The 16,084-nt window shown below is 52.0% G+C and overlaps 1 protein-coding gene across 1 annotated transcript; it reads left to right on the forward strand.

Annotated features, from left to right (window-relative positions):
- Positions 1 to 946: 946 nt before the first annotated feature.
- On the forward strand, positions 947 to 2,330 carry LOC123403013 (antimicrobial peptides-like). Its single transcript, XM_045096990.1, has one exon. It carries the CDS (start codon positions 1,004 to 1,006, stop codon positions 2,156 to 2,158), a length of 1,155 nt encoding a protein of 384 aa, XP_044952925.1. The 5' UTR covers positions 947 to 1,003; the 3' UTR covers positions 2,159 to 2,330.
- The last annotated feature ends 13,754 nt before the right edge of the window (positions 2,331 to 16,084 follow it).

Consider the following 16,084-nt stretch of genomic DNA (forward strand, 5'->3'; position numbering starts at 1 on the left):
CCGAACTGATGGAAAGGGCTAGTGCAATTCACATATACTGTAACATCCCTCTCACGTGTGACCGGGAAGACAAGTCAACACGCGCAACCGGAAGAGAGCGACGGCGTGCGAAGCTCACGTATGACTCAAGAGGCCTCTACGTGGACACTTAGGGGGGCTATCAACAATTTTTAATAAATTACGAAAGCGAGGACTTGAACTCAAGACCGTAACTCCGGTACCATGTTAAGCTTCATGCACTAGCCAACGCAACCAAAAGTCCGAACTGATGGAAAGGGCTAGGCAATCCACATATAGTGTAACACGCAATACCAATATTTAGCTCGAGATTCAATATTAAAAAAAAATCAAAAGCTTTCCAGTAAATATTACTCCCTCCGTCCCGAAACAAGTGTCGATGCTTTAATACAAATTTTGTACTAACTTAGTATAAAATTTGCTTCACTTATTTTAGGACAGAGGAAGTACATGTTTCCAGTAGTATTCTGGGAAAGTATGAGCACATTTGGACAAATGACCTAGGAGATGCTGGCTATTTAGCTAATCATATTCAAAATATAGTTTATAATTTAATATTTTTCAAAAATTCCAAAACAAATCCAGTAAATACTTCATGCTTCCAATAGTATTCTGAAAAAAGTTTGAGCACATTTGAACAAATGGACTAGGAGATGATTTTGTTTCTCATTTTTTGCACCGTTAACTTTGAACCCCATTTTCTTTCTGGATTCGGCACTGTGCATATGCATCTGCATCAGTCATGGGACACATGCTGCACAGTTCTTTTGATCAAATCTAGCAAGTGGATAAACATATTTATATATACTAGATAAAAGCAAGTTGATTCTGACTCACGCGCGCAGAGGTCGGATCTGACCCAATTAATCAGATCGATGGTGTAGTCACCTCCACGGATGACTCTCTATAATAACTAGTGCCAACCCGGCTGGTGATCTAAGCAGGTAGCTAACTGTGGTAGTACTACGTACTCAGCTAGCAAGCAATGGTGGCTATGGGTATGTATTCCACAAAGCGTGGCGTTGTGTGGTGCGCCGGCCTGCTCGTCGTCGCCGGGCTTCTTATCGCGGTCGCGGCAGCGGATGCAGATTTCTGCTGCGAGGAATGCCGCGGCGACACCGATTCCTTGGGGGGTTGCGTCCGCCGGTGCAGATCTCCTCAGCTTGAGGTTGCACGGCCGACGAACTGCGTCGCCCTCTGCCATGCCAAGCCCAACTTCATGGCCTGCTGCAAGTATGTCCGACGAGCGACTCCGCGTCTCCGCCGGGCCGGCGGGGAATCAACGACGCATGAAGAAGAAGAAGAAGCAAGCGGAGGAGCAGTGCGCGTCCTGAAGGCGCCGGCCCCGGCGCCGTGTGAAGTGCTCTGCCGCGACCAGCCGGACTGGGTGGCCTACCAGCGGTGCCTCGATCGCTGCCGATGGGGAGCGTGTCTCCGACGAGCGCTTCTTCATCTTGAGCTTGCCGGCAGGGAGTCAGCGACACATGAACAAGTCCTGACGGCCATGGCGGTGCGGCTCTCGGATGCATGCCAGGACTCGTGCCAAAACCACGCGCACTATGACTGGTGCGTCCGTCGCTGCCGGTTTGGGCCGCATCTCAGGCTTGCCGGTGGCGGTGGGGAACCAGAAGAAGCCGGCGGGGGAGCAGTTGATGTTCCCCAGACGGTGGGTCAACGACACATGAAGAAGAAGAAGAAGAAGACGGTGGCGGGGGCACGGCCGATGGACTCTACCGACCCGTGCGAGGGCTACTGCGTGGAGCAAACGCGTTATTTCCCCAGGCCCGGGCAGTTCTACGATTGCGTCGAGGAGTGCCACGCCGGCCATGGTCGGCTCGCCGTCGACGGCAGGAATGGGATCCTCCGTCGCGTCGAGCGGGAACCAGAGACGACGGATGACCAGGTGCAGCTTGGCAGCGGCGGCAGGAATGGTGAGGCTGCTGTTGCTGCTGCAGGAGCACAAGCGATGAATACCGAGTCGTGCGAGGCCTACTGCAAAAGGCATGCCCGAGATTTCCCCCCCAAGTACGCTGCCTGCGTGCGCCAGTGCCAGTCAGGTGGGCACCCCGGGGACGGCATAGCCGCCCGTGTCAGGCAGGAACGGCACAAGAAGGACGGCAAGAAGATAGCCATCGAATAGGCCTGCCCATTTGCCTTCGTTGTATTGAGCTTAGCTAGCTAGCCAGCTCGTGTTCTTCTTTTCTTTGTCCACATAAAATAATGGTCGGCTACTAGGGGGCCGTCGGCACTGCCACGCCGTGCCATTGTTTGCTTTAATTCTGTTTGCTGAAACAAAGCTTCCATGACTTCTACGGTGAGGTTTTCAAATTTGGCTATCAGACATGTTCTCGAGGGGCACACGTCCGCATCTAGATAGTTGACTAAAGCATTAATTGCACGCACAATAGCAATACACAGAGATGCGACTCATGATACTCCCTCATCACAGTTTATAAGACATGCACGTGTACCTAAGTCATCAATTTGACTTATATAAAATATATTGTTTAACATAAAAATTATATCATTAGAAAATAGAACATCTAAAGTTTCTGATGATATATTTTTTATAATATATGCCTCTTATAAACTGAAACGGAGGGAGTAATATATATCTTGTGAGTTTATCGAAGCATGTGTATACATATTCTTTCTGGATGTATTTTTTTTATTATTTCTGATATTCATTGTACTGTTATGATTAAAGATGAATAGATCAAAGTTTTTCTGCAAAACGAAAGTATTCCCTCCTTCTCCAACAAAGTGAATATACACGTGATCAGTGGCGGATACAAGCCTAGGGCAAATAGGGCTATAGCCCTAGGTTTAGTGGCAATAGTCTTTGTATTATCTTCCTACAAAGTACAAAAAATCTTTAAAGTACACCAGCCAAGCTAATTTAGCCCTAGTCGTAACCCTATGCTAATTCCGCCCCTGCACATGATTATGGCTGTGATAGTCTTGAAATTACCAAGAGACTCACTAAATTCGTTGATGCAATCAAGTCCACGCGCGAAAACAAGTTCACTGCCGGTACTGAAGTATATCAGTATCTGTCGTGGGTATAAGCCTGACAATAGATGTGTAGGGTACGAAAGGATGGACAGAGCCTTAGCTACGGCGAGGTTGTATGAGTTCAGGCCCCTCTACGGTGGAGGTAAAAGTCCTACGTCTCAGTGCTCTGGGGAGCTTGTTGTCGAGTGGAATATGGATTACAGTGAATTGCTAACCCCTGCACCAGTGGGGAAGGACGGCTTATATAGAGTGCGCTACCCTTCACAACGGTTCGGTGCACAGGGGTGGAGTAGTGGTGAATAATTGCATACGTTACAGGTAACGTATGTCTTAAATGCTAATAAAGGTATATGGAAACGTATGACCATTACCCTCCAGGGGGGTTACGATGTACAGAGTGGAATCCAGTCGGTAAGTTTGATACGCTCCGAATGCTCATCTCCGACTGGATGATGGAGGAATCGTCACCGGCTGGATGATGGAGGAATCGTCACCGACTGGATGATGGAAAGTCCTTAATTCAGTCGGAACTGACTAAGGGCCTTGTCCTTTATGAAGGGTAGTCCTTGGGTAGGCTCTACAAGGCAGGCCTATGACCCTACCCTAGGACTATAACCCCATCATTAGTCCCCGAATGGATTGGGGTTGGAACGACGAAGCGATGCTTGGAGTACGGATCCGACTGGTACGGATGCGACTTTGGCGTTGTTTGCCTCGATCCATTTTATCTTCTTGACCAATGATCCGAGTGGATGTATTTGTGAAATGAACCGTCAGGGACCAAGTGCTTCCGTGGTATCTTTTGACGTGACCAGTCAACTGACAGCGGCGGATTTTCCGGGATCCTCAAATTTTGGTTGCCGCGCGCTCGGCGGGGGTGACGACATCGTAATCGAGTAGTATCTGCCGCCTCAATTTCCGCGCCTTCATCTCCTCCACTAATATCGCAGCGACCGGTCGGGGGATAAGATTTCGGGGCCACCTGCTAGTGACCCAGTCGGAACCTTATTTAAACCTCTACAACGAGGGTTTTTCGTTGCACTCGCCTGATAGCTCGCACTTGCCCCGCTTCATTCGTCACCTTCTGCGCATCTCAAGCTCCTTCCTTCTCCTTCTCCCCCGCGGGTCTGCAGCCTCCACCATGGCAAAGGGGCAGACGAGCAAGCTCGAGGCGCGGAAGAAGAAGGGGAAGGCGGCGGCTCCTGCTCAGCGGCGGCAGCGAGCACTGCCGGCGGGTTGGATCCAGGGGGATTTCCTCCCCTCCACGGTGACGGAAGAGGACATGCTGGAGCTGGTAGAGCACGGCATGATCGAGCACAAGACGTGGAGGTTGCCGACGGAGGGCGAGACCGAGCCGGCGCCCCAGGAGGGGGAGCGCGTCTTGCTGCTCAGTCACGTGCACCGAGGCTTCTCTCTGCCTCCTCATCCCTTCTTCAGAGGTATATTGAAGCACTTCGGGGCGCAGCTCCACCATTTTCCTCCCAACACAATAGCTCATCTCTCTGCCTTCGTCGTGCTGTGCGAGTGTTTTATCGGCTGTCCTTCCCATTGGGGGCTTTTTAAGCACATCTTCTCTGCTAGATCTCAAACCATCAAAAGGCTGAGCCAGTCGGATGACAAAACTCACCTCCTCCAGCTCTGCGGAGGCTTAGGCTTCCAAAAGAAAATTAAAAGTAGCTATCCCGCTCTTCAGTTGTCTGAATCGGTTAGGAACTGGTAGTCGACTTGGTTTTACTGCCAGGACATTGCCGGCCCGAATGCCGCCACTGGACTACCACCTTTTAGCTTAGACCGACCGGCTCCGCCTAGGCAGCTCACGCTCACGAAGATGGAGAAGATCCAGATCCAGCCTCTGGTCGATGCGCTTGTAGAGGTCGTCCAAAAGGGAGTCACTGGCATAGATTTGCTGGAGGTTTTTCTGGGTCGGCGTATCCAGCCTTTTCAAGCTCGACACCATGCCATGTGGCACTACACAGGGCCTGAGGACTCCACTCGGACTAACCCCGAGTGCGTGACCGGGGAGCTGGTGGCGTCGTGGGTCCTCAACATCACAGGCGCATGCGATAATCCCAGAGGAGCTCGGCGAGTGAAGCCCTTCCACGCGGACAACCCTCCTCCGAATGAGGTGAGTATAACTTGTCGAGTGCACCCAATTGTCTTAGATTTATCGCTTTTTCTTGTATTATTGTTTGACGTCTGATGTTGTCGACTGTATCTCGTGCAGGCATGGACCAACTGGTTTTCTCCTGTCTCGAACTGGAATCCGGCCGAGGAGGAGGAAGGTAGCCAGGAGGGCGGCGTGGAGAGCGTCGAGTACGTCTCCGACAGTGGAGAGACGGAGGAGGAGTCCGAAGAAGAAGGGGGGGGGGGAGATGAGGAGCAGAACTCGCCACACCCACCTCCAGAGCCTCGAACCAAACGTCGCCACGAACCCGTGGCTCCGTCGGCTCCTCCAGCGGCCTCGAGTGCCCCGCCAGCTCCTCCTGTGGTTCCGAGTGACTTGCCAGCTACTCCCGTGGTTCCGAGTGCTCAGAGCACAAAGAGGACTAGGGACTCTGCTGCTGAGCCCGCGGGCCAGCCCTCTAAGGTGGCCAAACTGAGTGGATCCAAGCCTCGGAAGGCTTTGCCGCGGATGAGGATCGCCGTTCCCGTCGCCTCAGCGTAAGTGCATTGTTCTTCTATCTTCTTCTAGTATTTGATTGAACTCATGCTTATCGGTCGAATGAATTTAACTTGACAGAGCTGCCACCTCCGCCACTTCTGTGCCGCGCCAGGAAGACGATCCCATGGATACGGACAATGTTGTCACGTCCCAGCAAGGTATGTCGTGGCGACTCCGAGAGCTTACATTATTGTTTCGCAAATTCCGTCTTTGGTCTTGCCCTTTTTTTTGTGGTCTCACGTCGTTTGGTCGGGCTTCCTTCAAAGGTGATCCATGTGGAGGACGATGACCAGAAGAGGTCCGAGCAAGCTGTGGCGCGTGTCCTTGAGGCTGTTCCGTCTGTTACTACCCCCGCCATGGACGCGCCGCCAACTGAGACGATACCGTCGACTGACACGACGCTCATCGTTGCTGAACCGACTGGAGCAGGACTTGGGATGCCCAAGGAGTCTCTTGTGGTGCCAGGTCTTTCGACCGTCCAGTTCGACGCCCGGCGCCTTCCGGAGGATCAGGTGGGAGCTGCCAAGGGGGCCATGGTGCAGGCGGAGTTGATGGCGGGTGATGCCAAGAGAGCGTACGACTCCATCGCGTCTGTGTACAAGCGAAGCTTGGAACTCCGGGACGATATCCGAGTAAGTGGGCTAGTAAGTATTTGCTTTCCCCTTTAACCCACTGGGTGTTTAAGCCAGATACTCGGATACAGAATGATTAGTTTGCGGTGGGTTCACTCTTAGTGAACCCAGTGGGTGTAGTCCCCGAGACTTCTGTCGAGTGCTTGCACCGGCAGTTGTCTTTATATAAATTTTCTTTTAACTTGATCAGATCAAAACTAATCTGCTCGAATGTTACCGGTGGGGGCATTCCGAGTGCACCTACTGGTTTAGTCCCCGAGAGTAATTTTACTTAGGTCGGGTAGTAGTAACCTCATAGGCTTGTTTTTTGTTATGTATCTCAATACGGCGGACCTGTTTGAGCTTCATGCCAGTGGGGCCACTCTTAGTGAACCCACTGGGTGTAGTTCCCGAGACTGCTGTCGACTGCTTGCGTCGGCAGGGGTCTGAAGAACTTCGAGTTTGTATTGTTGTCTTTGTTGAATTTGTCTGATCGTCTCTTCGCGCTGACTTGCAGAAGACTTGCGAGATGGGATCAGCGTACGAAACTCTGAGAGCTGAAAAGATTCAGTTTGCTGCGGAACTGGATGCAGCAATGCTTGCCTTGGCTGGTATGAAGGGTGTTCTGGCTGAACGAGAGAAGTCCTTGGAGGAGTCCCGTGAGGCAAACAAGGCATTGGTGGCCGAAGTGGAGAAAATGGGGAAACAAAGAACTGAGCTGATGGGACAGATGCAGGTGATGAACAGGCGGTGCATAGCACACGAGAAGTACGTCAGTGACTGGGCAAGGCAGATGATTGCGCTTCTCGGTGGTAAGTTCTGTTTTTCCGAGTGTTTGTTGACTGTGTAGTTCATTCTGCACTTACTTGCTGCTCGTCTTGTCATTGCAGATTTTTGTATGGACGCTGAGGCTGAAGCAGCTGACGTGGAGCGGTCGGTTATTCCGAACGTTCCACGCGGCGATGACGCCAATCGAGACATGCTGCGAGCGCACATTCGCCTGGGTAAAGTGGGACCTTTCATCGGTCGACTGAGAGAGGTCGTCGGCCGAATCGACAAGGAGCTGTGGCCCGAAGACGAGTCTCGGCAAGAGATGGAAGGGTTGATGACTCGGCTGGAGGAGGTCCCTAACCGAGTGCAGGCGTGGAAGAAGTCTGTGACTCGCTGTGGTGCGGATGTGGCGCTGTCCTGGTCCGAGTGCACTGCAAGGAGGCTCGCGAAGAGAAGCTGAAGGCGTTGGAGGTCGCAAACACCAAGAAGCTTCGATTCGAAGATTTCATGGAGACCTTCCTTGAGAGCGCCACTCGCATCGCAGAGGGGATTGACCTCGACACTTTCGTGGAGCCTGCCAGTCCCAGTGCCAGTCCTGATGACTCTTGAGAAAACTTTTACCTCGGTATGCCGATTGTTAGCTGTATGAAACTTTGGCCACTGCTGTTGGCCGTCACATTCGTGGTTCGGTGTGGATAAGCTTGATCTACACCGAACCAACTATCTTTAGACGAACTTTGAATTTGAATCAAATCTTTTGCTCTTCCTTTGCCAAAGAGTTGTTGACACGATTTTGGCTCGTGGTTTTTGTTTGGCGTTTCTTGGTGAAGTCAATGGCAAACATGCGGAGCATGTAATTGTCAGTTGTCTTGATATCTGCATGAGCCTCACTGAGGGTCTGCTGGGTCTCCGAGTGGATCTGTAGGATACACTCGAAGGCAATTGTGTACTTAGGCGATTCGTGATCGCGGCTAAGTCTTCGAGTGCGACTGTAAGGTCGTACTCGGAGCGAGTTGTTACTCATGTAATTGTTAGTTGTCTTGACATCTACATGAGCCTCAATAAGGTTCTGCTACTCATGTAATTGTCAGTTGTCTTGACATCTACATGAGCTTCAATGAGGGTCTGCTGGGTCTCCGAGTGGATCTGTAGGATACACTCGAAGGAAGCTTTCTATTTAGGCGATTCTTGATCGCAGACAAGTCCCCGAGTGCGACGTTTAGTGCACATTCGGAGAAAGTTAGTACTTAGGCGATTCTGGATCGCGTCTAAGTCTCCGAGTGCGACGTTTAGTGCACACTCGGAGAAAGTTTGTACTTAGGCGATTCTTGATCGCAGCTAAGTCTTCGAGTGCGACGTTTAGTGCACACTCAGAGAAAGTTCGTACTTAGGCGATTCTTTATCGCAGCTAAGTCTCCGAGTGCGACGTTTAGTGCACACTCGGAGAAAGTTTGTACTTAGGCGATTCTTGATCGCAGCTAAGTCCCCGAGTGCGACGTTTAGTGCGCACTTGGAGAAAGTTTGTACTTAGGCGATTCTTGATCGCAGCTAAGTCCCCGAGTGCGACGTTTAGTGCACACTCGGAGAAAGTTTGTACTTAGGCGATTCTTGATTGCAGTTAAGTCCCCGAGTGCGACGTTTAGTGCACACTCGGAGAAAGTTTGTACTTAGGCGATTCTTGATCGCAGCTAAGTCCCCGAGTGCGACATTTTAGTGCACACTCGGAGAAAGTTTGTACTTAGGCGATTCGTGATCGCAGCTAAGTCCCCGAGTGCGACGTTTTAGTGCACACTCGGAGAAAGTTTGTACTTAGGCGATTCGTGATCGCAGCTAAGTCCCCGAGTGCGACGTTTAGTGCGCACTCGGAGAAAGTTTGTACTTAGGCGATTCTTGATCGCAGCTAAGTCCCCGAGTGCGACGTTTATTGCACACTCGGAGAAAGTTTGTACTTAGGCGATTCTGGATCGCAGCTAAGTTTTTTTTTTGAGACCGGAGTCTGCGACCGCGAAAGAATTTTGAATCTGCAAAAACTCAATCTGCTTTGTATTACTTCAACGATACTTGTTCTTTACATTGCTTCAGTCGATGGTCACGTGTAGAAGCGCTTCAGGAGATCTCCGTTCCATGTTCACGGCTCGTCCGTTTCCCTGTCGAGGTTGTAGAGTCGATATGCTCCGTTGTTCAGCACCTTGGAGATGATGAAGGGTCCTTCCCAGGCGGGAGCCAACTTGTGAGGTCTCTGCTGATCCACTCGGAGCACGAGGTCGCCTGTTTGGAATGTACGACTCCTGACGTGCCGCGCGTGAAAACGCCGCAGGTCTTGTTGATAAATGGTTGAGCGAGTCAGTGCCATCTCGCGCTCCTCCTCTAGAAGATCCACTCCGTCTTGCCTTGCTTGCTGTGCTTCAGCTTCGGAGAAGAGTTCAACTAGTGGAGCGTTGTGAAGCAAGTCACTCGGAAGGACTGCCTCTGCTCCGTAAACGAGGAAGAACGGGGATCGCCCTGTAGATCTGTTTGGGGTGTGCGGAGACCCCAAAGCACCGAAGGCAGCTCGGTGACCCATGCGCCGGCGGCATGCCCCACTTCTCGCAGGAGTCGAGGCTTCAAACCTTGCAGAATAAGTCCATTCGCCCGCTCTGCTTGCCCGTTTGTTTGGGGATGTGCCACAGATGCAAAATCGACTCAGATACCTTGGCATGTACAGAAACTTTTGAATCTGTCCGAGTCAAAGTTTGTTCCATTGTCAGTGATTATGCTGTGAGGTACCCCGAATCTGGAGATGATGTCCGTGACAAACTTGATGGCCGTAAGGGCGTCGAGCTTTTTGATGGGCTTGGCTTCAATCCACTTTGTGAACTTGTCGACTGCCACCAACAGATGTGTGAATCCCCCTTGGCCTATCCTGAATGGACCGACTGTATCTAATCCCCATACTGCAAACGGCCAAACAAGAGGGATTGTCTTCAACGCAGATGTTGGTTTGTGGGACTTGTTAGAGTAGAACTGTCATCCTTCACATCGGTCGACCATATCTTTCTCCATTTCATTCGCGTGCAGCCAAAAGAAGCCAGCTCTGAATGCTTTGGCGACGATTGCCCTTGAGGAGGTGTGATGACCGCAGGTTTCCGAGTGAATTTCTTCCAGGATTAACTATCCCTCCTCAGGGGAGATGCATTGTTGAAGGACGCCTGAAACGCTTTCTTTGTACAACTGGCCATCAATGACAGTGATCACAACGCCAGCGTCGGAGCCATTCAACATCTTGGACCCATCGAAGAACATTGTCCAATGAGCCGAGTAGATGTGGGTCGGTTGCTGTTGTTCTACCCATTCTACTATGAAGTCAGCCAGAGCTTGAGACTTTATAGCTTTCTTGGCCTCGAACCTGATGTCGCAGTATAACATCTCCATTGCCCATTTCGCCACTCGGCCCGATGCGTCCCGATTGTGTAGGATTTCCGACAACGGAGCATCAGAAACGACGGACACCGAGTGGTCTTGAAAATAATGAGCCACCTTCTTCGCAGTCATGTAAATCCCGTAGATAAGTTTTTGATAATGGGGATACCTCTGCTTGGAAGGAGTCAGGACTTCGGAGACATAATACACTGGCCGCTGAACCTTGTATGCTTTGCCTTCTTCTTCCCGTTCGACTGTGAGAACAGTGCTGACGACTTGATTTGTAGCCGCGATGTACAGAAGAAGGGGTTCTTTACTGAGCGGAGCAGTAAGAACCGGTTGGGTGGAAAGTAGGACTTTGAGGTCGTCGAATGCGATTTGGGCTTCGTCTGTCCACTCGAAAGTATCTGATTTCTTCATGAGTCGGTACAGAGGAAGTGCCTTCTCGCCGAGTCGACTGATAAACCTGCTCAAAGCCGCTAGGAAACCTGTGAGTCTTTGAACATCGTGTATTCTGACCGGCCGCTCCATTCGGACGATGGTCCCGATCTTTTTGGGGTTGACATCGATCCCTCGTTCGGAAACGAAGAAACCGAGTAACTTTCTGGGAACGCCGAATGAACACTTGGCTGGATTGAGCTTGATATCGTACCTACGAAGGTTGGCGAATGTTTCTGCCAAGTCAGTCAGCAGGTCGGAACCTTTGCATGACTTGACTACGATATCATCCATATACGCCTCCGCATTCTGACCGATCTGGTCGAGGAGGCATTTTTGGATCATGCGCATAAAGGTTGCTCCTGCATTCTTCAAACCAAATGGCATAGTGATATAGCAGAAGCACCCGAATGGGGTGATGAAGGCTGTTTTTAATTCATCGGGGCCATACAGACGGATCTGATGATAGCCCGAGTAGGCATCAAGGAATGACAACCGCTTACAACCAGCAGTCGAATCGACAATTTGATCGATGCGGGGGAGCGGAAAATGGTTTTCGGGCAGACCTTATTGTTGGAATTATGCCCTAGAGGCAATAATAAATATAGTTATTATTATAATTCCTGTATCAAGATAATCGTTTATTATCCATGCTATAACTGTATTGAATGAAGACTCATTTACATGTGTGGATACATAGACAAAACACTGTCCCTAGCAAGCCTCTAGTTGGCTAGCCAGTTGATCAAAGATAGTCAGTGTCTTCTGATTATGAACAAGGTGTTGTTGCTTGATAACTGGATCACGTCATTAGGAGAATCACGTGATGGACTAGACCCAAACTAATAGACGTAGCATGTTGATCGTGTCATTTTGTTGCTACTGTTTTCTGCGTGTCAAGTATTTGTTCCTACGACCATGAGATCATATAACTCACTGACACCGGAGGAATACTTTGTGTGTATCAAACGTCGCAACGTAACTGGGTGACTATAAAGATGCTCTACAGGTATCTCCGAAGGTGTTAGTTGAGTTAGTATGGATCAAGACTGGGATTTGTCACTCCGTGTGACGGAGAGGTATCTCGGGGCCCACTCGGTAATACAACATCACACACAAGCCTTGCAAGCAATGCGACTTAGTGTAAGTTGCGGGATCTTGTATTACGGAACGAGTAAAGAGATTTGCCGGTAAACGATATTGAAATAGGTATGCGGATACTGACGATCGAATCTCGGGCAAGTAACATACCGAAGGACAAAGGGAATGACATACGGGATTATATGAATCCTTGACACTGAGGTTCAAACGATAAGTTCTTCGTAGAATATGTAGGATCCAATATGGGCATCCAGGTCTCGCTATTGGATATTGACCGAGGAGTCTCTCGGGTCATGTCTACATAGTTCTCGAACCCGCAGGGTCTGCACACTTAAGGTTTGACGTTGTTTTATGCGTATTTGAGTTATATGGTTGGTTACCGAATGTTGTTCGGACTCCCGGATGAGATCACGGACGTCACGAGGGTTTCCAGAATGGTCCGGAAGCGAAGATTGATATATAGGATGACCTCATTTGATTGCCGGAAGGTTTTCAGAGTTACCGGGAATGTACCGGGAATGACGAATGGGTTCCAGGAGTTCACCAGGGGAGGGCAACCCACCCCGGGGAAGCCCATAGGCCTTGAGGGTGGCGCACCAGCCCTTAGTGGGCTGGTGGGACATCCCAAAAGGGCCCTATGCGCATTGGAAGAAAAATCAAAGAGAAAGAAAAAAAAGAAGGAGGTGGGAAGGGAAGGAAGGACTCCCACCCACCAAACCAAGTCCAACTCGGTTTGGGGGGGGGGGGGGGAGACCTTCCCCCCTTGGCTCGGCCGACCCCCTTGGGGCTCCTTGAGCCCCAAGGCAAGGACCCCCCCCTCTCCCACCTATATATACGGAGGTTTTAGAGCTGATTTGAGACGACTTTTCCACGGCAGCCCGACCACATACCTCCACGGTTTTTCCTCTAGATCGCGTTTCTGCGGAGCTCGGGCGGAGCCCTGCTGAGACAAGGTCATCACCAACCTCCGGAGCGCCGTCACGCTGCCGGAGAACTCTTCTACCTCTCTGTTTCTCTTGCTGGATCAAGAAGGCCGAGATCATCGTCGAGCTGTACGTGTGCTGAACACGGAGGTGCCGTCCGTTCGGCACTAGATCGTGGGATAGTTCACGGGGCGGATCGAGGGACGTGAGGACGTTCCACTACATCAACCGCGTTCACTAACGCTTCTGCTGTACGGTCTACAAGGGTACGTAGATCACTCATCCCCTCTCGTAGATGGACATCACCATAATAGGTCTTCGTGCGCGTAGGAAAATTTTTGTTTCCCATGCGACGTTCCCCAACACTTATTGAGATGCTTGAAGTCGATGCACATTCAGAGCGACTTGTCTTTCTTGGGCACCATGACAACATTGGCGAGCCACTCGGAGTGGTGTACCTCGCGAATGAAGTAGGCTGCCAAAAGTTTAGCCACCTCTTCTCCGATTGCCTTCCTCTTGTGCGCGGCGGACCGACACAGGCGTTCTCGGACAGGCCGAGCGGCAGGATCCACATGCAGTCGGTGCTCAGCCAACTCCCTGGATACACCTGGCATGTCAGCGGGCTTCCACGCGAAGATGTCCCAGTTCTCACGGAGGAATTGGGTAAGCTCGGCTTCCTATTTAGGATCGAGGGTGGTGGAGATGTTCGTCGGGGCAGCGGTGTCGTCCGTCGGGTGGATGCTGACCTTCTTCGTCTCTCCTGCCGACTGGAATGCGGACTCCGAAGCTGGCTTCTTCGAACGCATCAAGTCAGCGGGGTCGACTGTTTTCTTGTACTCGTCAAGCTCGAGGACAACCATCTGCTGATCGGCGATCCTCGATCCCTGCTGCAGACACTCCTCGGCCCGCTGCCGATTGCCTGTGATCGTGATCACACCTTTTGGGCCTGGCATCTTCAGCTTCAGGTACACGTAACATGGACGAGCCATGAAACGCGCATACGCCGGGCGGCCCAGAATTGCGTGGTACGCACTGTGGAAGTCCACCACCTCGAACGTCAGCTTTTCCTTGCGGAAGTTCTTGTCGGAGCCGAAGACGACCTCGAACACGATCTGGCCGAGTGACTTGGCCATTCGTCCAGGGACGACTCCATGGAACTGCATGCTGCTCTCGCTAAGTTTGGACATCGGAATGCCCATCCCCTTGAGAGTGTCAGCGTACATGATGTTCAAGCCACTGCCGCCGTCCATGAGGACTTTACGCAGTCGGATTCCTTCCACCACCGGGTCGACGACCAGAGCCTGCCTCCTTGGGGTGGGTACGTGTGCTGGATGATCCGACTGGTCAAAGGTGATCGCAGTCTGAGACCATTTGAGGAACGTGGGGTTGGTCGGCGTGGCCATGTTCACCTCCCTGTTCACCAGCTTCAGTCGACTCTTGCTCTCAACGTCAGCAAAAATCATCAGTGTTGCATGGACTTGGTGGAACGGATCCTCCTTGTCCTCCTCATCGTGTTCATTGTCCTTTTCACTCGGTTGTCCTTCGCCGAACCCCTAGATCAGGAGGCGACATTGCCGAGTGGTATGCTTCGGATATATGGCGTTGCCCTCTTCATCCATCTTCGTGTGAATTGGACATGGCTGGTCCAGGATGGGGTTTCCGAACTGCTTCTTCTTGGGGGTGAACTGAGCCTTCCCTTTGCCCTTGAACTTGGCATTGATAACGGTTGCGGCCTCTGCCCGCGGAGTGGACGGAGCTTTCTGCTTCTGCTTCCGAGTGTCGTTCCCATCTCCATCGACGACTGCTTTGTGCTTGCCGCTACGAATGCGCTCCTCTTCTGCGCCATTTGCATAGCGTGCCGCTATCTCCATCATCTTACTCATGGAGATGTCGCCTATTCGACCGAACTTCAGGTACAAATCTCTGTACCGCACGCCTGCCTTGAAGGCGCAGACTGCTTGGTGCTCTGTGACATTCTCCACCGTGTGGTAGAGGGTCGTCCAACGCTGAATGAAATCGCGCAGGGGCTCATTCTGCTTCTGTACACAGTGATGGAGCTCCACGAGGCCAGCAGGGCGTTTGCACGTCCCTTCGAAGGTCCTATGAAGACTCGGGCCAGATCTGCCCAACTGTAGATGCTTGAGGGAGCCAACTGGTTCAGCCATGCTCGTGCCGAGCCGTCGAGCATTAGAGGGAGGTGTTTCATGGCGATCCGGACTGCCACTCGGTAGTCATCCAACCACGTTTCTGGTTTGGATTCTCCTGTAAACTTGCTGATCCCCGTCGCCAATCGGAAGTTGGGAGGGATGTCAGCCGAACGGATGGCTCGACTGAAACACTCGGGACCAGAGACGATGGTCCTGCTTCCACTCGGACGGTCCGTATCGTGACCATCGCGGTGGGCTCGGCCCCTGTCGACCCTCCTCTGGGCGATATGCCCTCTCGCGCCGGGCCTTGGATCATAAGTGTCACCGACTGAACGCCGATCATCATGATGTCGGGGCCCGTAGGGCCCACCCCGCGGAGGGGTGCGTGAGCGGCGACGATCTTCGGGATTCATGGAACGGCTGCCTCCCCTGTGTCGCTGATGAGAACCGGGGCTGTGAACGGATCGATGCGTGTTCGCGTGAACAGAACTATTGTGAATCTTGTTGTGCGACTGGGAGACCGCTGAATTTTGCTGCTGCGTCGTGTGCAGCAGGGCACGGATTTGCTCGATCCCTCTGCCAGCCTCTGAATCAGTCGGCTGGAGAGAATCGGCTATCCAGGCGGCGGCAGCCAGATTGAGGACGGGTGTGCGGAACACCTTCACGTTGCTCCGCCGAGTGTGCCGACAGGCAGAACAGCGGGGCTGACGGCGAGCGCCGGATGTTTCGCCGACCTCGTGCTCGTTCCGACCAGTTTGGCGGGGACTTTCATGGGAGTTGGCCATGTGCACTTCAGCTGCAGGCCCGCGACCCAAGTACTCGGAAGGAAACTCAGTCGGAACTGAGTCCGAGCGCTGGGACGGCGATGCAACCACAACCGACTCTAGGACCGCCACTTGTGAGGACGCGTTCTGGCGCGCCTGGGCGTGTTGCACCCAATGCTGGAGCCGCGGACGGCGGGACCGCTTGTTGCGGCACGCGATGGCGGCGTAGGTCGAC

This window comes from Hordeum vulgare, chromosome 6H (assembly GCF_904849725.1).
Source record: "Hordeum vulgare subsp. vulgare chromosome 6H, MorexV3_pseudomolecules_assembly, whole genome shotgun sequence".
Lineage (NCBI taxonomy): Eukaryota > Viridiplantae > Streptophyta > Magnoliopsida > Poales > Poaceae > Hordeum > Hordeum vulgare.